This window comes from Emydura macquarii, unplaced genomic scaffold, assembly GCF_026122565.2.
Source record: "Emydura macquarii macquarii isolate MOO-44397 ecotype Brisbane River unplaced genomic scaffold, CSIRO-AGI_Emac_v2 contig_431, whole genome shotgun sequence".
In the NCBI taxonomy this organism is placed as follows: domain Eukaryota; kingdom Metazoa; phylum Chordata; order Testudines; family Chelidae; genus Emydura; species Emydura macquarii.
Window position 1 is genome coordinate 4,122,613 of NW_027130568.1, and position 27,122 is coordinate 4,149,734.

The 27,122-nt window shown below is 39.3% G+C and overlaps 1 protein-coding gene across 2 annotated transcripts in view; it reads left to right on the forward strand.

Moving 5' to 3' along the window:
- The first annotated feature begins 521 nt into the window (after positions 1 to 521).
- DOK6 (docking protein 6) overlaps positions 522 to 27,122 on the forward strand; it is a 372,406-nt gene continuing 345,805 nt past the window's right edge. For both annotated transcript variants that reach the window (XM_067537434.1, XM_067537433.1), the window contains exon 1: positions 522 to 686. In XM_067537434.1, the coding sequence (XP_067393535.1) occupies positions 621 to 686 (66 nt within the window). In that variant the 5' untranslated portion in view covers positions 522 to 620. The remainder of the gene's footprint in view (positions 687 to 27,122) is intronic.

Below are 27,122 nucleotides of genomic sequence, written 5' to 3' on the forward strand. Positions count from 1 at the left end.
TCCCTCGGGGTCACAAAAGGGCTGGGGGAGCGGAGACGGGCACACACTCCCCGAGCATCTTCTCCAGGGAGGGCGGGCAGCAGCAGAGGCGGAGCGTGCCCGGCGGAGGTGCGGGGAAGACAGCTTGGAGGTGGGACCGGCAGATGGTGCTTTCCCCGCCTCCCCTGGCTGCTGAGGTGTGAGGAGCCGGCCCGGAGCCGGCGCCCACCCTCCTTTCCCCTCGCCGCGCAGGCGGGTGGTGCGGTCCAGGCAGCTGTGGAGCTACCACCGAGGGATGCGGGCGGCTTCCGTGCGGGTGGCGGCGACAGCAAGAGGGGAGGGGGAGAGCCGACAGCGGGCGGAAGAGCGAGGAGCGGGTCTCTGCCTCTTCCCTTTTCTCTCCCTCTCCCGGCTGCTGGAACCGAGCCACTCGGGCTCCTCCTCGCCGCTGCTCCCAGACTGAGCGCAGCGCCCAGCGGGAGGAGCGGGCTGCAGCCGGGCGGCGGGAGCTGGGAGCAGCCCGGCTACTGCTGCTGCCTGGATGCCAGCGGCTCCCCGGGAGCCGGCGGCCAGAGGCACCCCGGAGGAGGAAGAGGAGGAGGCCCCCGGGCTCCGAGCGGAGGAAGCGGGCAGCGCTGGCCATGGCCTCCAACTTCAACGACATCGTCAAGCAGGGCTATGTGAAAATCCGCAGTCGGAAGCTGGGGGTGAGCCACTTGCTTGCTTTGCCCCTTCTCTGCTCTGCGCGCCTTTCGCCGCCACTTTTTTTTTGGGGGGGGGGGACTCAAGGAGGCGTGGGTGGCTCCCTTTTTTTTGCAGCGGGTGGGTGGCAGGCAGCATGCTGCCGGGTGGGCGAGCGGGGCTTGCTCCCAGCTCTGCACAGAGAGTGGCGGTGCTGGGCATACTGGGGAGGCGGAGCAGGGACCTGCTGCTGCTGCCGCTGCCTGGAGTTTGCTTTCCCTTGGCTTACGTGGGAGGAGGGGGTTGAGCTGGCAGCGCTGCACCTTACAGATGATTCCCCCCCCAGTGAAGGCATTGTTTCTCTTGTTTTCCTTGATACTTGCCTTGTTTGGAGAATAGAGGTGATGGGGTTTAAAATTTGATGGGAGCCTCCCATTTGCCGGTAGCTGTATCTCAAGCTGGTGCGGAAATTTCCCTTTGGGCGTCTCTTCCCCCATCCACCCCCTGGTTGAAGCCGAAGCTTTCAACGGGGGGGCAGTCTCTGCAAACTTTGGGCAGAGCGATCGCCCTTCTCTTTTGGCGGAGGGATGGCTCCAATCGGAGGAAATGATGGAAACCCCCCGAGATTTTGAATGGATCCACAGCACCTTGCTAAACGAAGCGAGGGGGCAGCGAAGAATTACGGCACGGGGCTGGAGGAGAAGTGCACAGTGACTGATCCGGGGGGAGGGAGTGTAGGACAGTCTTGGGCGAGGAGAGTCACATCTCAATGGGCAGAGCGCTTGGACGGAAGGGGAATGGACAGACTGACAGACACACAGGTTGATGATGGCCGGCAGTACGTGCTACTATATATGTAAGTGAGGTAGGAAAAACTGGCCGAAATGGTGCCTAAAGGCTGGTAGTCAGAGTCACTTTCAAGAGTGTACACTAAATAGGGACTGCTTAATGTGCCTGTCCCTAAGAGTTTGCACTGAAGGACAGAGAGACAGCGACTCGGACAAACAGAAAGGGACAGAACTTCCCCAACTTCGGACACTTCTAAAAGCTCCAGAACTTCGCCTTTTCCCCTCCTCCTCCTCCTCCTCCTTTTGCGGGTGCTGCAGCAGTGCGCATTGAAAAGCCCCAGTGAACCCGAGCAGAAATCGGGATTAATTGACTTGTGTTTGACTGCATGAGCCAGAGGAGATTTTAGGATTTTATTAGGAAGTTGTTCAGGGAGAAGTAATTTGCCAGTTTACAGGAAACGGTGTAATTAGCCCCCGATCCAGGAGTTCTTTCAATTCCCCCACGTGTGTGTAGAGACTGGCAGGTGTTTGGAGTAAAGGGGAAAGGGGGCAGGCTTGGTGTTTAATTGGTGGCACCGGTGCTTGTTTGCTGCTGAAGGAAAGCTCCTCCTGAGAACGAGGTGCAGGAAACGGGTTGAGAAGGGGCAAATTCGGATGTCTGCTGCCTGAGTGTAATGAAGAATGAAGTTGACTTCTCCACTGACTTCATTTCGAATTCACACCCCAGTGACTCAGATCAGAATCCCATTTAGGTGCTTAGCAATGACACTGTAGTAGAGCCGCCCGCGTAATGGGCGGTTTAGCCAGGAAAGCGGTAGGAATTTAAACCAAGCAAGCGGTGTGTCGCCTGGGCAGCTGCTGAGCCGGGACTGCATTAGGCGGACAGACCCACAGCGGAGGGCAGGGAGGACAGTGCAGTCTCAGGCCCCAGCTGTCATCTGAATCGGCTTTTTCTTGAAAGAACGAGCCGCGTTCCTCTACTGTCTCGTTCCCCCTGCCCCCAGAACAAGATAAGGGAGAGGCCATGTGAAATCTGCAGTTCTACAAGTAGCTGGGAGTTTATCGTAGAGCTATTATTGATCTCTTCCCCCAGACGCTATGCTCAGCTTGCAGACGCGGTGTACAGAACAATGGGAATAATCATAAATTGACCTTTGGAGCACTGTGCTGTCTTGACAGGGATAGTCATTCCAAAAGGACACAAGCAGAGTTTAGTTGGAATCCCAAGTACAGTCGACTCCTGTAGCCTTCAGATGGGAAATGTTAGGGAAGTGATTTTAAGTCCAGCGAGCGAGAAGCCTATTGCTATTTGACTGTGTTGCTCCAATCTTCCCCCAGATGACATCATGAATTTCAGGGTCGAACACACATTCGTTTGTGCCAGGAAGTGATCGCCGAACCTTAGTGGCGTCTGTCAGCCCTTAGCTTCGATTTCCCTGAGTTCCTAATATTAGTATGGGGATCCGATCCAAAGCAATGGACAGACTGAATGCAGGTAGTATCACAGCACGTTAGTGCTCCTAATTGGAGGCAGAACTGTCCTGTTGACTTACATTCGAAAATAACTGGCAGTATATGTCAGATAACAAATTAAACAAAGAGTATATGCAATAAACATAAAGTGTCTGCATATTATTAGCAGGCATCACACAAGATTAATGTAAACTTCCACAAGTGACATATATGAAGACAGTAATCTCATCATGGTTCTTTGAGATGTAAATCTGATTTGTGTCCAATAACGTCAGTGTGCTTTTTGGAACTATGCATTATTCATGGTAGGTAGGACTGTTGGCTTGGCTGTTGTGCTGCAGAAGGCAGAATAGACACTCTCTGTAGCCTCTCTGGAAAATTGTCTCCTGTTGACAAGATATAGAGGTTGAGAGTTCAGACTGCACAACCTCAGGTAGATGGTAGTATAAGCTTATATGTGGAAAGTAGGGATGCTGATGAGAGTAAACATATCACATATAATGTACAAATGGATATTACGGGGTAAAAACTAATATAGAAATTCATAAGAGAAGCTGTGGTCCATAGCTAATCAGATTCCATCCTGCCTGGATTTGCTAAATGAATGCAAATTTTATTCACAAAGTGAAACATTAAAGATTCAAGTTTCTTTCTTTATGTAAAAGTATATTTCCAGATGAACGAGGGAGTCTGACTGTAGTATTTTACAGTTAAACCTTTATGAAGTATACTAAAGCCTGTCTTCCTGTAGGTGACTAAATCCTCTTTAGTGAATGTAATAATGTGAGTTTTCTCATCACCCAAGAAAACAAATAATGAAATAGAGGATGTTGGAACTCGTCGTCTAGATAATTCTGAAATATGTGAAGAGCATTTTATCTCATTATGATATTTCTTAAAATATTTAATTCCCCCAAAATTTAAATTTTCTATTATAATGGTCTAAATTCTAAGAACGTTTTTCTGTGGTCTGTAAAAGTAGATAAGAGCTCTGGTGGCTAATGCCATTTTTAATGCAAAACCTGGGCTATAAAACTACTGCTACCCTCTCCTCTAGGAGGTGGCCAACCCATTACAGAGGTTCTTCCAGTGCTTTTGCTGTATTAAGTCTTGTTTTGTGACTGCGTGAGCCCTGGCTGGAAACCAAACTAAAGATATTGTGATCTAATGCAACCTGTGGAGTGACAATTAGATGTTCAGTTGGCTGAAACAGTGCTACAGTAGAAGTGGAGAAAGTGTAATTCATATTTGCATAACAAGTTAATTTTAGGTTTGAAATGAAATTTTGGTAGAATTCTGTAGTTTCTGAAAACCCAAGCCCTCTGTCACCTTATTACCATACTTCATAAATTTCACAATTCTTAGAAGAAAAATATATCTCTTGATGAGTGCTTTATTATACAATATGGTATATGTATCACTGTTTTAATAAAAGTATATTTTGCTTTAATTCTTAATGTCATGTAGTCATTTTAGTCTTTTTGGCTAATCCCTACATAGGAATACATTTGAATTTAGAATTTGGTATAGGAAAGTTCAATCTTCCTTTAATGTTCTCTATAGCAGCATTCATTTTAAGTTGTGATTATTTTACAAGAACATTCTATTCTTTTTCAGGGAAACTAGGAAAATTATTATTCCTTACAATCAACAAGGTTAATGATTTCACACCAAAATGATTATTTCAGGTCAAAGAAAGGGCCCAAGTCCTGATGTAAACAATGTTTTGTCATTTATTTCCAGAATTGTTAATGATTTTTTGTTTCACAGTGGACCTACGTGATGTACTGATCATCTTTATTTTGTTATCTTCCCCCCAACCACGCACCAGTCAAACACTAAGCTTATGTCTTAATGGGCTTGTGTGTACTTTTCTATCACCCAGCAATTTTCAAATTGACCTCATTGTATACACCATTTCTTTACACAGCTGGTAAAAATAGCTCCTTTTGATCCAGAATCAGAGACAATAATATCACCACACAGAGAGACCTTACTTGCAATTCTGTTTTTGTCAAAATCAGTCAACTGCCACCACTGGGAATATAATTGCAGCTGTTATTGAAGCAGCAGGATATGCAAGAAAGTTACCCCACCAGTTTAACCACCAAGACGAGTTCCTTTTGTTGATTTTAAAATGTTTTTTTTTAAAAAGGCGCACACAGAATTTTAGGGTGCCCAGCAACTTGAAATATGGTATATTAAAATCTGTGCATGAAAATATCCGAAACATATACATAATAATTTAAATCTTTTACAAATATCTTAATTCCCAGAAATTTGGAATCTGTAGTCAGTGAGGATAATTAAAGCATTTTTTAAAGATCTGTATTCCCAGTGGCCTAAACATGTGTGACTTTTCGACTCACTAACATTACCACAGTGTTTGATATTTTGCATTTCTCTAATATTGCATAAAGGAAATACCTCATTCTGCAGCCATTACATTTGACCTGTCTGACCCTCTTTTGAAATAACTTTAATTGTAATGTGGTATGCTGTTCAGATCATAATAGGTCATTTTTGTAGTTTGGAATAAAACTATGCTGCCTTTGTTCTTTTTGAATCTTTCATATTTGTGTTACATTAAAATTCATATGACACAATTTTACACCACACTAGCTATGCTCACAGGCTGCAACTTCCTTGTAAGAGACAGGAATCCTTTTGTTGTCTTCTAATATCCTGAGTTGCAAAGATTTCATGCATTGTTGAAGGGCTGTTTCTAAGAAGGAAAACAATTTGATGTCACATTAAATAGTCTAATTAAAAGGATTATTGTATCACTTCTGCAGTTTTGTTTTGATCCATTTCAACCTCTTTTGTTTCTTTCATCTGTCAAGATGTTTGATGGCCATAACCTCTTTGGTCACAATTTTTATGTATTTATTGCGCACTTTGCCCACATTACAAAATAATTCTATGCAATGGAAATTTTCATTGAGTTTGTGAATAATTCCTGTTGTTTATGTGTTTCCACATAGTGAGCAGAATTATTTGCTGAGTGGTTCATTGTGTACTCTAATGCTGTTATCCAAAGAGAAAATTGTACCTGCCAGTCAGCCTTGAGTGAGTAATAAATAACAGGTTGCTGTTAGTCAGTTAATTAAAAGTTTTATCATATAGCAAACTATTTTTAACCATGGTAGTAAATCATTACAGGTAACTTTTCTAAAGATGAGCACAGTGCTTTCCCTGCTGATTGATTGAAGACAGAGTTAGCATTATGGTGAACATGAACTAAGCTGAAGTCTTGAGTTTCTCTTGAACAATTGCAGTAAATACCTTGCAAAATGTTAATATTTAAATAAAACTCTGGCTAAGAATAAGTCAAGAAAATATGCAATGCTTTAGCTTGTATTGATTGAGAACAAAAGCCCTGTTTAACTGGAGGAGTTATAATGGATATAATGGGCATAATTGATGGTCTTTCACCTGGCTAGATTGCAGTAACTTATCCTGAACAAAAGTAGCAACTTTATATTAGGTGGAATAGGGTGACTTGAATATTTTCTTTCCATGGTTTACCTTATATTTGCTGTTACATTGGCTCAAGGTCTTTGAAGGAATTCAAGATGATGACTATGATGTCATCGTCATTTGTGAACTAAACTCTGGCTTGTTTCAGTGCATGAAAACAATTCAGATGGGCCTTTTAAATGCAATTCCTGTTTATAATGCGCTTTATTTAATATTTGCAAATCTTCAGACCCTCAGCATTCAGAAGTCTAAGTAATTCTGTCTGAAGGAACTTCTGTTATTGTTACACCACGTCAAGACAGTCTGAGATGTGGCATTAAAAGAATTTGACTATAATCTATTAAAGCATCTAGTAACATGTACTGTACAATCCTGACAGTATAATTTTTGAATGCTGATAATTATTCTCTTTTTGTCATGAAGAAACTAAGTGCAAATGATTCATTCCCTTAATGAGTTAATTATGCTTGAACCTAACCCATTCTTTTGTGTGCCAGTGCTGTGTGAGTGAATTTGTAAAATTAAATGGAAGATACATGGATTTCCAATCAGCTCATTATGCATACCCACAGTAGTTTTGAACTATAAATATGTGATTTATTGACTGGATATTTCTCTGGTGCAAAAATCTAGAAAAAAGGCTTAGAATCCACAGTAAATAAAAATAAATAACTCAGTTTTTCCAAATGGTGTTGTCTGTGTTTGTTTAAACACACCATTTACATTCATGTTAAATACTTTGTGCTTGGCCTCAACTGGCAGTTTTTCTCCTGAAGATTATGTACATTGGCTCCATATTATTGCAGGTTATGGATACTAAAGCATTTACTCTCAGGTGTAATACCATTGATTTCAAAAGGATTACTCATCTGTATAAAGATTACTTGCAAGAATAAGTGTTTGTGGAATTGAGCCCTTCATCATGCCAGTGATAAGGCAATACATTTTTGTTTGATTTTAACAGCTAATATGCCTTCACTCTAAGTCAATGGCCCTACTGAGCCATTAATTAATGGTCTGTTGTTTTTGTCCTATTATGAGCATTAAGGGCCTGATTCACAGCCCATTGAATTCAGTTTAAATAATCCCATTGACTTCAGGGGTCTTTGGGTCAGGTCCGAAGAGGAAAATTAGTAAACTGCATGCAATCTGAATTTCTTGTTATAAAAAACCCTGCAACCTGTACTCCCATGAATAGTCCTTCTTATGAGTAATTGTGGCAGGATCATGCCCTGCTTGTTTATGATTGAAAAATAAAATAGTAATTGTGCATGTCAGTTAGGTGTTCAAATAGTGAGTTGCTTCTTACCTTTCAAGAAATTCTTATGTTTTAATTCATTTGTACAGGTTGTCACCTGTGCCTTCACAATGTTTTTTGTGGGTTGCCTGGCAACAACAAATTTTTGCTCACATTGGTTGCGCTTTAGTTTATATATATATATAAACAAACCTAGAAAATTCTAAAAAGCACAGAGTAAGATGCTTTCCTTTTTTTAAAGACAAGTAATGCTTCTGTGAATGTCATACACTGTAAAGTTTATATATTTTGAATTTGACAAAACATCTACTAATTCAAACATTCCTCATGTCAGGATTTAGTTAATATATTTGTAAGCAGACATAGCAAGCTATGTCAAATATTTTAGATATTTGATGTAAATAACACTCCAGTTTGTGGCAATTTACTGATATTGATTTAAATTACTGGCCACTTTCTGAATTGAAACATGTTTCTGAAACAAAATTACAGTATTTTCCCTTACACTGCAGTCTAAACATTTTTAAATATACCATGTCAATCTCTGCAGCATATCATGCAGCTCTACCATCCAGTGCTGTAACTGTGCCTGGTTTAAGTTAACGTTTAATCCACTGCAAACTTGTACTTCCAGATAAAATATATAGTTTGGCTGTGTTTGCTTTGGTCTCTGAAAATTCAGAAATAATTAAAGAGCACATTATTAAAGTGTTGTATGGGGACGTTTATATGTAATGGGCCAATAGTGCACACCTGGTGCTCATCTGAGTGAAACCTATTTGCATGAATAAAGGTTTGTAGGATCTGGCTGTTGGTGCTTATCTGCCATATAAAATTTCTTACAGATAATAATCTGAAATGTTCCAGGAGTGTCATGTTAAAATACAGAGTGACATAGTCAATTCTCTGTAAACCGTAAAATAATAAATTGTATTAAATTGACCCTTTCAATGATTCATCACTAATTAAAATGTATAAGCATAATAAAAAGTTTAGTTAGAATTTACATGTCTTATTGGTAGACTTGAAAGGATTAGATTTTAATCGGTAAAAGTTAATTTGATCATACGTATACAAACCAGTAACAAAAAAATTTCATTGATAAAGATCTAGATTTAAAGGTAGGCAGAGTAATTTATCAGAGGCAAAATCCAGTGATTAAGACTTTTGGGTTAGGCTTATTACAATTGAACTAGGGAATAAACACTAAAAACAGGTTTGATTTATTGACCATAAGTAGATTTACTCTGTATATTTTGACATGTGATGTTGATAATTTGTTTTAATGGCTTATAAAGCTTTAACTTATTGAATCTCGCCAGTACTGTAATTAATTGTCTGACCCTCATAATTTCATGAAACTGTGAAAACTGAAATTGATAAAGCTAAAAAGCGGCTTAAAATATACAGACATTATTTGTCAATTATATATACATTCTGCCAAGCTTACTTATAGGCTGATCAGGCTTGTATTAGTCTAGTGTTGAGAAATAGAAATAAATTCATTTCTATTTAAATTTAAAAAAATCGTGTTCACCTTACCTAAGCTTGTTGGAACATTTAATCAAAATGTTCTTAACATACAACCAATAGTTAGCTCTAAAAAAGACATCCTCCTGACGTAATATTATACATTAGGAAGTATAAATTCAAAGACAACATCTCTTCAAGATAACCAGAGACATATTTAAAGATATAACTCCACTACTCCTGGATGAATAAACAGCCTTGTGTCATGTCTAAGAGGCAAACAAATTTGCACTCTCAGTGCAACTGGAAAACGGGTTGTGCGGTTGAAATGTGTTTTAAAAAAAAAATGTCCTACCACCAGCCCGGAAATTTTCTACTTTCTAATTAAGGACAGTTAGTGATGGTTGTGTTATCATATCTCAACTACTATGACAGTGGCTAGAAAGTTTTTTTTTTTTTTTAAATACAATATCCTTGGAACTTGATGGAGAAAATTCCATTCCATTTTAACTTAAATTGTTGAAGTATATTATTGGTGGTGATTAGATATTGGCAAGGTGCTTTCAAATAAGTTGCTTTTGCCAAGGAAAGCAACTATTGTTTAGTAAAAACAGAATTATTATTTCTGTCCCTGCAATTGAACCTTTTGAAATGCTACTGCATGGGAAAGTCTGCTTGAGGGAGAGATTTTCCATATCCGAATACTGAAAGACCATTATGTTCTTGAGAACATTCAAACCAAACCAAACCAAAAAACTAGTCCTGCAAAATGCTGGGTTCCCTCAACTCTCACATAATGTGCCCATAACGACCATACTAATTTCTGCAGATTTACATAAGGCCAAATATTATATTGTCAGTGTTGTGTTCTATTGGAATTGTGGTTTGGACTCTGAATTTAACATAATATATTTACTGGCTGTCTAAAGATTTTTTGGGTGAAATGTTTGGAAGTTCAGACATTGAGGACAAGGCTATTTTACCTCTGATTACTTTTATCATAGACACGTGGTACTGAAAGGTACTGTTACCCTTGAAGTTACTGAGATTGTACGTATAATAATACAGAAAGATCTATAAAGACTTATGTGGACAGAAACACAACAAACAGAAAACTAGAGAAAATTCCTAAGTCAGGAATTTTGGTTTCAAACATATCCTTTGTAAAATTATTAGCCTTTGTTAACATGCACTGCTGCTTCTTGTCTTTGAACAGAAAAAAAAATGTTCACTCTTCAGGAAAGAAACTGATTTCAGCTTACAGCAACTGCAATAACTTCTCACAACTGTGACGAGAAGAAAACTAGCGTGTTCATTTTTTTTTTAAAGTCTTACTGACTGTAGAAATTCTTAGCTGCTATAGTTCTTTTATTTTAAACTGTATTGAGGATTTGAAGGATTTTTTTATTATTATTGCTAATAACGAATTAAGAATCTTGTTCTAATGGCAAGATGGCTATGTGGATAAAATATTAGACTATACTCAGGAGATCTGGCTTCAATTCCTGGGCTTTGCCATAAGTTTCATGTGTGATCTTGGCAAGTCACTTTCATCTCTATACAGTGTGTAAGTTACATTTAGATCCACTTTTAGGCCTCTATACTGCCAAAATGTTTTAAAAGTGGCCTTAGTGTAAATGAGAATCAGGCCCTCAGTGCTTCAGTTCCCTTGCTGTAAAATGAGGATAACACTTCCTTTCTCCCATCTTTTGACTATCTTGTCTATTTAGATTGTAAGATTTTCACAGCAGGAACTGTCTATTATTATATGTATGTACGGTATCTGATCAGTACAGATCATGGTTGGGGTCACTAGGTACTATTGTAATACAAATAATAGTGAACTGTTAAAAAAAACATAAAAAAGAGGGTGGTGAATCTATTTTAATGTTGCATGTGGCAAAATTCAGTAATACTTTAAATTGTAAAACTATCTTGTAAAACATTTTTCATGGAATGATCATTCTTAAAAATGCTCCAGTTTTGTGGTTATAATATTTGTAAAATTTGGTTTAATTTCTGTTTTAAGCAGTTAAATACTTTCTTTCAGAAATTGTTAATGTATTTCAGCTCTGATTAAATCATCACCTTATATACAGATCTCTCAGATAGTCATCAAGTAAGTGAAGTATGGGCTACACTAGTTCTCATTACAGTTGTTTCCTGTTTACAATTTCAGTACAAAATTTAATGTTCTGAATCATCTGACTTTAGAAAAACATTAAAAGCAGAATTATTTTAATCTTCAGTCAACGATCATGAAAACTCTTAAAAACATTCCACTAAAATACTGTCAAACATGATACAACAGCCTCATTTGATGGGGAGATGCACTGATGTGTATCTTCTGTCATCTTCTCTCCTTACAGAGGATCTGTACTTACATTACTGATGCCATAGGTAGGCTTTAAAGATTTACTGTCTGAAAATATTATAACAATTCATTTTATATAGTGTCTTTCTTCCCCAAGCACTTTACTGACTAAGGCCCTGATTCTGCAAAGTTGCAAGCACCTGCATAACTTTATGCATGTCAATAATAATACCTTAGCTCTTACATAGGGCTTTTCATCCATAGATCTCCAAGCAACTTAGAAAGGAAGCAGATATCACTGTCACCTCATTGACTTCAATGGGGTTCCACGTGGGTGCAGGGTTGAGCCTGGGTAGATCCTCTTGCAAGATCTAGATATAGGAATGATTTCATTCCCCACGGAAATGCAGCCACCTGTTATGCAGCATGATTTAGTGATGGAAAGTGAAGAGGAATAACATATGCAATTGAAATTTCATGAGACATTTAAGCAGATGTAGGTAGCCAAATTAGAATTGACCAGATTGCTATTGACAACACATATCCTCGTGAGAAAAGCACTAAGATACCTTTAGTGACCATTATGGTCAGGACCTTGTTTTACATATAATTAAAAAGGGGCTCCTCCAATGTGCTTTGAAGTCAGTGTATGAACCTCTGTTATCCAAAAGGACATTATTCTGTTTTGAGATTTAAGTTTAATATTGACTCAGAGGGTAGAGTACTACTTAATGAATCCCCCACAAACACTTTCTGCACAGTGTTTTTTTCCAAGTGCTGACCAGCTCCGATTCTGTTTATATTGTGAGTTCTGATGTAATTGCAGCCCACGGTGATACTGCATCCAACAGCTAGGTACAGTTTATTGGGGTGGGGAAAAGCTTTAATTTTTTAAATCTTCCTGCAAATATCCACTCCATAACTACCATTCTTTTAGTAATATAATGATTAACTAAATCTGGTGTTTGAGAAGCATTTTAATAAGAGTTTCTTATTCTGGGTAGGTTGCTTTAACATCACCTTTTGGTCATGAACAAGTTGAGAGATCAATTCCATTCAGTACAAGGAAGCTCTGCACAGTCAAAAATGTTTCTTGGCAAAAATAAGCCCTTATAAATGGAAAAGTTGAGCTAGAGTTAGTTGGTGGTCCTCAGATTCACACACTTCACAAAAAGAGGAGTTAAAGATTCTATGTTCTAATTAGATGTATTGGAACAAAATCTCAGAGGGTTTTTGTTCATAAGCTTAACTGTGTGAAATATTAAAAAGTGTATAAGAAGGAAAAATAATTCTAGAAAGTTGACTGAAACATTCTAAATTTATTGCAGAAAAAGGGAAATGTAATTTTTTATGCTGGATTCTTAAAAGGAAAGACTACAATTTCTAAAATACAGCAGAGTTATCAAAAGTAAGATGCTGGTTATAGTGTAGGGCTGGAGGCTGGAATGTGATCCAGGGACCCTATCTAGATCACAAAGTCCAAATAGGTTATATCTAGAAGTCTTCAGAAGTCTTGGGTTCTCTTCAAAGAATGCATATATAGAGGATGTATTAGAGATGAGGTGGTTCTTAGCATCATGTAAACAGAGGGATGTAGTTGCAACTTCACTGTTGCTTGGATAGCCATATACCAATGAAGTACTTCAGCTGAACCAGCAGAGCTACTATATCTGGGATCTTCTGAGAATAGGAGTCATGCTGAAATGTTTTGGTGGAGTCAGAAGAAAAGCTACATGGAAAAACCATTGTGCAGAACAAGCTGCTCTGTAACCCGTAGAGGGATCTCATATAAGGCCTGAGTAAATTGGCAGGCAGCGTGAGAGAATTTATATTGCTGGTCTTCATACTGTGCCTGTTTTGTGCATAACTGTCAGTCCAGCATCTTACACAAATACACAGTGCACAAAAGAAAAGTAAATACTTTGTTTAAGTTAAACATGTTTTCCCCATAGTTTCTCTGTAAGAAGAGTTAATGTGTATATTTGATATAATCTTGTAAATGAAAAGTCTTGATGATTACTTGGAGACTTCGGAGCAAGGAAAGACATTGGAGATATTTTTAACTGTTTCTTCAAGGAAAACAAGGATCGCTATGCTTAAAGTAATTAGCTGTATTGAACTTGGATTTTCAAAGCTGAAAAGACAGTTGGTTATAAAATATGGAGTTATTTTATAGATTTTAAATATGAGTTTTAAAATAGGTATTGTATTTGACATAATTATAGCACTATTGAGTGTTTGGTTCCTGAGAGAACTCAAGGATCAAATTAATTCTAAAATGCTCTTAGAATTGCAGCCCATTTTTCAGATGTTGGCACTCAAGCTATTGGTGTCATATTTCAGTCTTTGCCAGAAGTCTTGTTTCCTGGACAAACATATGGATCTGTGATTTCTTATCCAGGGATGATCTGGAACCCTATCATCCTATTGGGGATGGTATTTGTTGCAAGAATAAAAATCAGGAATAAATAATTCAGTCTGTTCTCGACTATAAGCTAGTGAAGTGCATGTTTAAAGATGTAATGAACTGGTTCCTCTTGGATCTTTCTGATTTCCTTTCTCCGTGGCCTCTGTCTCCCTCTCAGTCCCTCAAAGATTTACATGAAGATAAAGAATTGACTGTCTGATAGGAAAACTAGCACCTGGAGATTTCAGGACTGAGCTCTCTCTACTACATTATGGAAGTCAGTACAAAGAGTAAAGGCCTGTTCTTAATATATATAATTGGAGGCTTTTATTGGAACTTTAATAAATAAATTAAAAGTACAATGCCATTGGGCCAACTATATCCCTGGGGTTGACCAACAGGGATGAATTTGGCCCATCATTACATAGAATCCTTCAGTATGTATAAGGATTTTCAACCTAAGAGCAAGCTTTTTATGGATTTTTGTGTATGATATGTGTAAAAATACAAGTGTGTATTTCCTATATGTAGGTGGTAGTTGACCGGTTTTAGTGGCAGGAGGTTGGGATGACCACGTTCCTCATGAGTATCAAAACTATAGCTGTGGAGGACACCCTAAAAAAGTTTCAATAAAACATTTATAACCCAGCATAACATTTCCATATAATATAGCTTACAATTATATTGAATTTTTTAGAGGGTTTAAAAGATGTCATTAGTAACATTTTTTCTTATTCCACCACCAGTAAATCCAGGTAACTTTCATTTAATGAATCAATTTTCCTTTTCCACCTGTGCATTTGGAGATGTAATAAACTGTTAGAGGTTTAAAAAAATATCTAAATCAGGGTGCTATGATTGTTGATTGCTGATTGTAAGTATCTCCTAACTGGCATAGGCTAGAAATGAGTGTATGTTTTCTTTTTATATTTTAATTGCATATTTATATTGCAATAGTGTCCAGAATCTCCGACCAGGCTTGGTGCCCCATTGTGCTCATTGTTTTACCAACATATGGACACAGTCACTGGCCCCAGGACCTTAAATCTAAGGGTCAGATCCTTCAAAAAAGTTTCTCATGGGAGTAGTCCCATGAAACTCAATGGGAATGTACATATGTAAGTCTTCCAGGATCAAGTTCTAAGACGACAGGTGACATAGAAAGGGTGTGGGGAGACGTTTACAAATATATATACATATTTTTAATATATTTATGTACCTTTACATACCATTGCAATGTAGGGGATTTCCAACTCTCCAACTGGATATAGCAAGTGTTTCTAGTCCAGATGGTTTGCAAGAAATTGCACTTTTAAAAATTGCATTTGTACATAATGCAATACTGAAGATCTGATTATTTTGGGAGAGAATGTAGGAAACATTTATATGGTAGGTTATATTTTAGTGACATTAAATTCTCTTATTGTTACAAGTAGAACCTAAGATATAATGGGAAAAGATTAGTAAATGGAAAAAAAAAATGTATTTTTAGAGGGCTTTTTGTGTGTGTGTGTGTGTGTGTGTGTGTGTGTGTTTGGCAACACTTTGTGTATAGTCATTTTCAGTTTCCCATATATAGTCAACTAATCATTTTCTTCTGTTATACTGTGTTCACAAAGTAACATTACGAAGAAAACATTTTTAAAATAGGAAAAAAAGATTGTACTACATATGTGATAGAAGGCTAGAATCAAGTGTTGTAGTCATGTTAGAAAACTGGGACACCTGTTTCTAGGTTTGATACATCACTAGAAACCTTAAACTTGATTAGGACTGACTATTACCCATCTTGGGCCTAGAACCAGTGTAATTTAAACAGGGGGCAGGGAATTCCACATTTCTGGGGAAAGAAAAAAAGGTGCCAGAGAAATGTTTCTCTTTAAATTTAAAGATAGCGTTTATTTGAAGCAAAGGCATTGGGAAAGTCTTCAGGAGCCCAAATAATTTGAATATTAATATATGGCCAAATTTTCATACTTGAGTGCCTAAAGCTGTATTTCTAAATCCATACTTAAGCACCTAAATAAATCCCTATTTAGATGCTTAGCTTCAGGCACAATAGTAGAAAAAAGCTGGTGCTATACACATATGTGTAAAGTACTCTTTCCCTGGAGATATTTTTTTTAATGTGTTATGTATTGGACTAACTTGACAAAGAAAAACCAAACAAACTTTAAAAATAGTATATGTTCATTATTTACCAAATGAAGTATAAATACACTATTGTGAAAATGATGAAGTGTAAAAGATACTTTTAAATACTGATATCAAATCACTGGAAAAGCTAGATATATAATTCTCTTACTGAAGAGGTAAGAGTTACATAAATTACAAACTATTATAGCTCTCAAAATTGTTAACCTGAAAAAATTCATTTAAAATTTAGGGTCAGGCTTCTAAATGCTACAAGTACTGTAACTTCATGAAGTCTTTGACTTCTTAGTTTACTAATTCAGCCAGATTTTTCTCTTTTAACTGAGGGGAGGAATGTGGGATGGAAGGAAGCTTTTATTCTTCCTACAGTTCCAAATTTATGTTCTCTTTGAAATGAGGTGTCTATATTCCTCATTTACTAGCAGAGCATCTTTAACTGTTATGTCAGAGTTAATCCCTTTTTAAACACTCCCTTGTCTCCAGAAGCAGACTGCACAGCAAAATGTATCTAGCTTTGGTTTCAAGCCCTAAGTAATCGACTGTTGGCTAAATTTTAGAAAATACTATTACTTAGTTGAAGACAAATATTAGCACAATTTCAATAAAATTTATTTTGAAAACTCTAGTTATTTAGCCAATTTATTTTAGATCCCCTCCAAAGAATGTGATTTGTTATGTTAGTATCCAAAGTGATATATGGCAGATTTTCTTTTTGACAGTGAATTGCCGACACTACAAACTCGTTTTTAAAAAAGGCAAGCAAATAAACCACAGCACTGGGATTTTTCTCAGTACATTTCAGTTATGCTTTGCATCGCTGGATAGAGTTGGATTTCTCCACGAAAGGTATAGGATAAACAGTCAAAAATAAAAGTTAAAATGCCTTCTTTTCTTGATGGATGAATTTTGGAACATTTATGGTGAAAAGTGTTGACAGAAGTTAGAGGTGTAAAGTCAGTGCGGTATCTTTGGTTTATGGAAGGTCTGTTTGTTTTTTTAAACATATTAAGGATATTTAAAATTTTAAAAACATCTTTTTAAACCGAAGAAAAAGATACAAATTAAGTGTTTCTGAATATGTTTTAAATGCATATTTATGCCATGGCTGTATTTATCCTTCCTTTTAATTTTTTAACAGTTGCTCATCCTAATTACATCTTTGGTGAAGGGATGCTTTGAAACATCTTTTTGAAGCCAATGCCACTGCACAGATAAGCTAAACCCATGGTAGAACGGTTTTGTGTATTGCCTCACAAATCTGATGAATGAACACATTTGTGTTGTTTGTACAGCCTTCATTGCTATTACGCCTAGGATTATGCAGTTTGTGCGTTACCCCTGGGAATCCAGACCACAACTTTACAGTGCTATCCAAACAAAACAGTTCTTCGAGTCTGCATACCCACCTCTTGTAATTGAATGGCCATGAGTGAAATGGCCAAATTGGATTAAGTTGACTGTACTATAGCTGATTGATGAGAGATCTTTAATGTTGAATTATCAGCAATATTTGTTCAGTGACTTAAGTGAGCATGGTGCTTTATTGACAAATATAACTGATAGGCCTCTGCTCCAAAGAGTTTACAATTTAAGAGTCTGATCTGCACTTCATAAGAATAGTTTCATTTAAGTATAACTATTTGCAGGGTTAGGACTCCATGCCATGGCCTCACTTCCCCGCACCCTCCAACACTAAGAATGGCAGGGGGCTTCTAGGGCACCAGTATGTTCCCCTCCCTGCCCCCCCCCCCACATCAGGAGCAGCGGGGGGAGAGTGTATCTGCTGGGGTGTCATCTCCTCCTGCCCCACACAGAGCCCTTAGCTAGGGTGGTATTGGTGGGGTCCCCAGAACAGTGGGTTCATTGAATTAACACCCCACTAACAATAAACTGAATGAGGCAGTTAATGATTTTTCAGTGTGGTGGTGTGGGTTTGTTTTTTTTCTTTTACTCGGTCGACTCAGGTGTCATTGCTACATTGGTTAAGCTGGGTTTATGTTTTTACACTTTTCTGCATGACCATAGAGGTTAGAGACTTACTACTACTTTAAGGACTGGTCTACACTAAAAACTCAGGTCAATGGAAGCCGCCTTAAGTCTACCTAATAATGTATGCGTCCACACTACCAGGTCCCTTCCGCCAAACTAACTGCCCTGTAATGTTGACTTAATTACTCCACCTCTGAGAAGCGTAGTACTTAAATCGATGTTGATAGGTTGACAGCGAGGCAGTGTGGACGCAGCATTGTGTAAGTCAACTGAATTGGCCTCCAGGAGCTATCCCACAATGCTTCCCTGTGACCACACTGGAGATTGTTTTCAACTCAGCTGCACAGTAGCCAGGTACCCAGGAAACAGTCCCTCTCCTGTTAAAGCCCTGAGAAATTTTTAATTCCCATTTCCTGTTTGATCAGCATGGAGAGCTCACCAGCCCAGCTGATCATGGTAGAGAGCAAGGAAACTGCATCATGGGACAGGACCCAAATATCATTTTTTCAGGCCCCTATAAAGTATACCCTTTCCCCCCGGTGGGGGCTCTGTCATGGGAGACCAAAGCCATGTTCCCATTTCCCCCTGTGACAATGCTTTGGTCTTGTGAGCCCTTCTCTTTGCAAGCCCTTCCCAAACCCCCCTGCAGCTAATTGCACTGTGGGATAGCTACCAATAGTGCACTGCACTGTGCATTGATGCAAGCGCAGCTAGGGTGGATACACTCCACCGACCTAATGAGCGACACACGCCTGACTGATTTAATTACTGCAGTGCCTGGATGTTGATTAAAATTAAATCGACTTAACTTTGTAGTGTAGACATGCCCTAAGTAAACTCTGAGATTCTGGTGTAATAATATGACCTCAGGAGCTGGTGCTGTAGGCACAGGCCTACAATCCCTGTGCCTTAATCTGGCCCTCGTTACAGCAATTAAAATTAATAAAATATATTAATATTTTTACATATGCATATTGTTGGTTTCTTTCTTTAAAATCAATGTAAAATATTTAATCAAAATTAATTTTAGTATATCAATTAATTTTAATGTTGTAATTAGTCTATCTTGATAGATGTAATTAATGCCAATTCTGCTAATAATTATTCTGGCTTCTTTGTAAGCGTAAAATATTATAACAAATTTCATTATAGGCCTCAAGGAGCAGAATGGGCTGCAACCCACTTCGTCAGATGCAAGAAATAGAAATGAGTTAGGGGATGTGTGTGTGTGTATATATATATATATATATATATATATATATATATATATATATATACATCCAAGGGTAAGGAACAACAATGGGGAGGGTAGGTGTTAGCAAAGTCCATTCAGTTAGAGTAGATGAGGCCTATTCACAACCATTGATGAGAAGGTGAGAATGTGTGAACAGAGACAATTACTTCTTGTAATGAGATAACCATTCCAAGTCCCTATTCAGACCCAGTTTGATTGTGTCAAATTTGCATATGAGTTCCAGCTCTTCAGTTTCTCACTGAAGTCTGTTTTTGAAGTTTTTTTGTAGAAGTATGGCAACAAGATGGGCCATTTACAACACTCACTTTGCTTCTCTATAGAGGAAAAAGGACTCTAAACTCCTACATGCCACAAGAGACCACAACTGTGATACCCTTGACTCATCCAACAATATTGTAAATCTATCCAGCTATACACTTAATCCAGCAGAAGAGTCCGTTTTATCTCGGGGACTCTTTCTGTCCCCCCACCCCCACACACGATACAATTCTGCGGTGACCTGGAATCCTACTTTCGCCGTCTCCGACTCAAGGAATATTTCCACCACACCACTGAACAACACACTAACACACAGATACCTTCCTACCAACGCTACAAGAAGAAGAATTCTGCATGGATTCCTCCTGACAGGTGAAACAACAGACTAGACTTTTACATAGAGTGTTTCCGCCAACGTGCACAAGCTCAGATTGTAGACAAGCAACATTGCTTGCCCTGTAACCTCAGGCATGCATAACGCAATGCCATCCACAGCCTCAGTAACAACTCTGACATTATAATCAAAGAGGCAGACAAAGGAGGTGCCATATTGATCATGAATAGGTCGGATTACGAATAGGAGACTGCCAGACAACTCTCCAACACCACATTCTACAAGCCACTACTGTTGGATCCCACTGAGGAATACCAAAAGAAACTACATCTACTTAAGAAACTTCCTAAAGAAACACAGGAACAAATCTACACAGACACACCCCCTGAGCCCCGACCAGGATTATTCTATCTGCTACCCAAGATCCACAAACCTGGGAATCCTGGACGCCCCATCATCTCAGGCATCGGCACTCTCATAGCAGGACTGTCAGGCTATGTGGACTCTCTCCTTGGGCCCTATGCCGCCAGCACTCCTATCTGTCTTTGTGATACTACTAACTTCCTGATTAAACTACAATCCATCGGTGATCGCCCAGAAAACACCATCCTAGACACTATGAATTTAAAAGCTCTCTACACCAACATTCCACACAAAGATGGACTACAAGTTATCAGGAACATTTTCCATGATGATGATGATATGAAACACCTGGTAGCTGAACTTTGTGCCTTTGTCCTGACCCACAACTACTTCAGATTTGGAGGCAATCTATACCTTCAAGTGAGTGGCACAGCCATGGGCACCTGCATGGCCCCACAGTATGCCAACATCTTTATGGCTGACCTAGAACACCACTTCCTCAAAACTTGTCCCCAAGCACCTCTCCTTTACCTACGCTACATTGATGACATTTTCATCACTGGACCCACAAGGAAGAGTCCCTCGAAGAATTCCACCGGGATTTCAATAATTTCCACCCCACCATCTACCTCAGCCTGGACTAGTCCACACAAGAAATCCACTTCCTGGACACTACAATAAAATTAAAGGATGGTCACATTAATACCACCCTATACTGAAAACCAGCTGACCTCAGTACGTATCTTCATGCCTCCAGCTTGCACCCTGGATATGTTACATGATCCATTGTCTACAGCCAAGCCCTAAGATACAACCAAATTTGCTCTGATCCCTCAGACAGAGACAAACACCTACAGAATCTACATAAAACATTCTTAAAACTACCATACCCACCTGGAGAGGTGAAGAAACAAATTGACAGAGCCACATGGCTACCAAGAAGTCACCTACAGGATAGACCCCACAAAGAAAACAACAGAACACCACTGGCCATCACCTACAGCCCCCAGCTAAAATCTCTCCAACACATCATTAAGAATCTACAACCTATCCTAGCAGATGATCCCTCACTCATTCAAGCCGTGGGAGGCAGACCTATCCTTGCTTACAGACAGCCCCCCAACCTGAAGCAAATACTCACCAGCAACCGTACACCATACAACAAGAACACTAACCCAGGAACCTATCCCTGCAACAAACCCTGTTTCCAGCTCTGCTCGCACATCGACTCTAGTGACACAATCACAGGTCCTAACCACATCAGCCACACCATAAAGAGTTCATTCACCTGCACATCTATTAATGTAATATATGCCATCATCTGCCAGCAATGCCCCTCTTCCATGTACATTGGCCAAGCCGGACTGTCAGTAAGCAGAAGAATAAATGGACACATATCAGACATAAAAAATAGTAACATCTATAAACCAGTAGGAGAGCACTTCAATTTCCCAGGACACTCTGTAGCTGACTTGAAAGTTGCTATACTTCTACAAAAAAACTTCAAAAACAGACTTCAGCGAGAAACTGCAGAGCTGGAACTCATATGCAAACTTGACACAATCAAACTGGGTCTGAATAGGGACTTGGAATGGTTATCTCATTACAAGAAGTAATTGTCACTGTTCACACATTTTCACCTTCTCATCAATGGTTGTGAATAGGCCTCATCTACTCTAACTGAATAGACTTTGCTAACACCTACCCTCCCCATTGTTGTTCCTTACCCTTGAATGTATATATACCCCATCTCATTTCTGTTTCTTGCATCTGACGAAGTGGGTTGTGGCCCACGAAAGCTTATGCCTTCAGAAATTAAATTTGTTAGTCTTTAAAGTGCTACAGGATTCTTGTTGTTTTTACTATCTCCACAGTCTCTCTTGGCACACCAGACCTCTGATTGGGTAAAGCTATCCAGGCCATAATTGCTGATTTTCCAGTACTGCCATGTTTACTTATAATGCTTAATGCAAGTTAAAATTTGATAACTGGAGAGAAACGATCATTTACACCAAAAGTGTGAGGGCACGTGGCAGACATCTCTGTAATACAACTGGTGACAACTTGGGTAATATATTGCAGAGTGCAGCATTGACGAATTCCACGTTTTAGGCTAATGAAATTACTTTTTTTGAGCAGAAGACCAAGAAAAAGCATTTGAATATCAAGTTATTCAATCACTTCTGAAATAAATCTATATTTGAAGTGATAGTTACATCATTGATTCCCATAGCTCTTAATTATCAAAAAGCTTTTAGCCTGGAGAGGGACAAATGCAGCTATTAGATCTACATTGTGTCAGGAGGTCTAGGATTGATTTGAGTATAAAAGAGAAGAAAGAGCCATCGTGTCCAACTGCCTGAGATTGTTGACATCAGTACTTTTATCTTACTAATATCTGCTTTGAGATTATTTATTAAGCCTGTTTTCATTTCAGGTGTTCTGAAAATGACAGACGCTAGTGCCAAATAAAGTTGGGAAGATTACTGTTCTATTCAATTTTAAAACAAAGCTTAAGTCTTGGACTATGCTTTCTCCCCTTGTTTAATTTTTCAAATAGTTTGCTTCTGCTTTTTAAGATGCCACTGTAAACTACTGTTTCAGACTTGAATTGTAATTTGAAAATAGTTGTATTAGCATTTGCAACTAAAATATAGTGATTTTTTTTATTATAGCTTTCTAGATGTGCTAAAAGCTAAAAAGAAAAATTAATGAAAAGCACAGTGCCATCTTGGCCACTGCACATAATATTTTGCAAGAATTATTAATAAATGTCAGTCATCTCTGACCCTCTTGTCTTAATTGCAGACTTTATTACACAGATTTAATATAAGGAAGAGCCTTAGAGACTAGATAAGTGAAATAAGTGGACACTACAATGAATTCCAGCTCTGTGCTCTTTCAGTATGTTCCCAGAAAAAGGCTTGACCTGGTATTTTGAGTGTTTTTGTGTGTACTTGGTTCAAACCAGCTTCTTTTTTGTTTTTCTGAAATTTATTGTACACAATTTCGTAAGCCACACAGTAGCTATTGTTACACTGTTATTGAGATTTATATTAATCTGTATAACTGAACATGTATATAAAAACAAAGAGGACTAGTAGCAAAGGCTTAACTCTGCATTTGTTACCCTTTAGAAGACAAGGGATCATGTATATTTGTCAAAGTTAGGTTACAAATTATTATTACTCTTTGCGGCAGGGGAAATTTGATCTAGTAAAGGATGTCATTCTGCATGCAAGATATCTACTTGGACAGTCAGAATCCATGTTAACCATAGAAATCCAATAACTTTTTTTTTTTTTTTAACTTTATTCCATTTGAATTAATAGTCTGCAGTGTGTGTTGAGTCTCTGTCCCAGACCAGTCTTAGATTAGATGTTGTGTGTTCAAATGAAATGGGTTCTAATTCTAGTAGAATTCTGAGATGCTTCCAATATTGCATTAGATGATAACTCAAATTTATAATGGGACCCAGTGGCCACTGGTGGATTTCTGCTTTTACCTATGTATTCTGTAGTTGTGCATAGATTCCATAGCTTCCATGGCCAGAAGGGACCATTGTGATCATCTAGTCTGACCTCCTATATAGCCCAGGTCATAGAACTTCCCCAAAATAATTTCTAGAGCATCTCTCTCAGAAAAACATCCAAATTTTCTTTAAAAATTGCTGATGATGTTGGTTAGTCTTGATTTCTGGGACCAGATGGAAAGTCTAACATGCTAGTATTTCCAAGCTGTGTTCCACCCTGCATTAGGTTGGCTGCAGGAATTCTGTCGTGGAAAGTCAGCATGGAGGTAAGGTCACAGCAGAACACAGCTGAATTGTTTTTTTCTTTTAAACTTTCAGAAGATTAATACTACTAATCTAAGAACAAATGTGTAAAATTTCAAGAAATAAAGTTTGAGGAAGTTATAAGAATCTGGGAAATCAGACTGAAACATTTGTGCAACCTTTACTCTCCACTGGGGTTTCTATATATTGCCTGTAATATATACACCAGAAGTATCACGGGACCAGAGCCCTCTGTGGCACTGGTGGTAAGTGGCTGGGAAGGGAGCAGGCTTGGGCATTATGAGCACAGATCCAAGAGAAGTCTATTATCCCACCCCACGAAGTCTACAAGAAATGCGTACAAAAGTTAATGGAGCCTGAGACTCTATTTGCTTTGGTGTGGCACTTTTCTCTATACCATGGCACCTCCTTTGGGATGGTGAGGGTTGCAGGAGCAGTGTGCTTTGAGGGAACTCCAGCAGAGTCATACTGCCAGAGGAGCCTGGAGCAGACTAGGGAACCCTGGAGCTAATGGGCGGATACAAGGCCTCTTTTGTAAATGAAACTGGCCTCCAAGCGGAGCCCGAGGGATCTGCACACTCTGTTAGATGAGACCACTTTGGGGATGTTCTGTGACAGAGTGTTGCAAACTCTATCTCTTTGATGGAATAATCTGTTGGAAAGAAAATGGTGGGGTGGGACGGAAGACATTTGTCTGTCTCTTTCAAGCCTCGTTCTGTGGAGTTTTTGCATAAAAGTGGGCAATCTGGCCCTAAAAATTTAAATGCTTTGAGCAGCTAAGGCAATTGGTCATCTTGTGATATTATTTAACTGTGACTCTTCTGGTTCAATGAAGAATGTCCTCCATTCAGTAGAACTCCCTCATATCCCTATGGTTAGACCCGCCATGATTCTAATGTGTTACCTCGAGACTAGAAATACAGAAAGTGTATGTTAAGTGAGGATGGGTGGTTGAAAATATTGAGGGTGTGGGAAGGGTGAAATGAAGGAAACCTCAGGGTATTTTAGTAAAGAATGTTAATTCATACATTTTCAGTTCTTCTACTTATGCCATGTAGCAAAAATTTCATAAGCTTCCATGTAATCTCCTGTTTCCAGAGGCTCATAATTTTCTGAAATATTTACCTTTTGCATTTCAGTTTTCCATGTTTGATATCTGTTCAAAAAGTGAATTTTTTTGAAAGGTTTGAGCAAACTCTCTTTGGCTATTTTAGAGCTGTGAGTGCAAAAAAAAAAAAAAGTACAGTTTCCCCACTGTAAAAAACATTTGGACCGCTCCTGCCTCTTCTATTCAGATAACTCAAAACTGTAACCTAAAAATTGGCATCTTGATCTGAAGTAAATAGACTGAAATTCAGTAAGGACAAATTCAAAGTCCTCCACTTAGGAAGGAACAATCAGTTGTGCACATACACAATGTGAAATGACTGCCTAGGAAGGAGTACTGTGGAAAGGGATGTGGGAGTCACAGTGAATCACAAGCTAAATATGAGTCAACAATGTAACACTGCAACAAAAGCAAACATCATTCTGGGATGCATTGGCAAAAGTGTTGTAAGCAAGAGACAAGAAGTAATTCTTCCTCTCTACTCCACGCTGATTAGGCCTCAGCTGGAGTATTGTGTACAGTTCTGGGCACTGCATTTCAGGAAAGATGTGGACAAATTGGAGAAAGTCCAGAGAAGAGCAACAAAAATGACTAAAGGTCTCGAAAACATGACCTATGAAGGAAGATTAAAAAAACCTCGGTTTGTTTAGGCCTTGTCTACACTAAAAAAAATTTTTATTTACAGCCACTGCTATAATTACAGAGGTGGCTGATATCCACACTGCTCTCCTTGGGTCGGCAGAGTGCATCCTCACCAGGAGCGCTTCCACTGACTTAAGGGGCAATGTAGGGGGAGCTGAAAGCCCAGGCTCTCAGCTCCGAGGCTCCCTGTGGGCTGATGTCCCCCACTCTCTGGTCCTAGTGGGGAGCCATGGGAAGTCACTGGGGATTTCTCTCCTCCCCTTTCCCTGCTGGGAGCTGGGGGAAGCCATTCCCCACTCTCTGCTAGAAAGGCAGCCATGTGAGTTTCATGGCCCAGCCATGTAATTGACATGGCTTCCAGGGTGGGGAGCAGGTGGAGAAGCTCCCTGACCTCTGGTCCTGGCTCCCAGCCGGGACTAGGAACCATCAGCCCCAGCTTCTCAGCTGGGAGCGGGGTGAGAAGCCCAGGCTGCTGCAAGCTGAGGCAGCTGGTTCCAGGTCCTGTCTGAGAGCAGGGCAAGAAGTCAGGGAGCTTCTCCACCTGTTCCCCCTCCAGGGTAGCCATGTCAATTACACAGCTGAGCCATGAATTTGACATGGCTGCCAGTTCCAGTCGGGACCGGGAACCAGCCACCAGCACTTGCAACAGCCCGTGGCTTGCCCGGTCCCGGCTTGCAGCTGGAAGCCAGGCTCCAGCTACCCGCATCCTAGCTCACTGCTGGGAACTTGCCCATGTCCCGGCTCAGGAGGGGGGTGTTCTGATTGCTTTTCTACTCACTTTCCCTATGGTTTCACATAGAGCCAAAATCTGCTGATCTTTAGAGTATAGAAGGGCTAGTTTTAGATGACATTGTTCAACTGGTTTTGTGTTTTTTGTTTGGGCTTTTGTTTGTTTGTTTTTTTTAATGGAGGAACAAGTACCAGAGAAAGTGTGATGGCTAAATTTTGTTTTGTTTTGTTTTTAAAAACAAGCAAACAAAACAAGATCCAAACTCTAATGTAAAATATCCGAAAAGCAGTTTGAGGCAGCAGGCTATTGGCCTTGGTCAAACAGAACATCCATTAAAATGTCACAAAGGGGATGGAGATATATTAGGTTAAAAATCTTAGCACATTCCTACTGAATATGCTCAGATTTTTCCATCCCTTTTTAAATTTACATTACCTAATAATTATTTTTCCTCAAAATTAACGAACACACTAACCACTGAAGTCTTCTTAGACAGTAGAATCATAAAGTCGTAGGACTGGAAGGGACCTGGGGCGGTCTTCTAGTTCAGTCCTCAGCCCTCAAGGCAGGACTAAGTATTATCTGGACCATTCCTGATAGGTGTTTGTCTTAAAAAATCTCCAATGATGGAGACTCCACCACC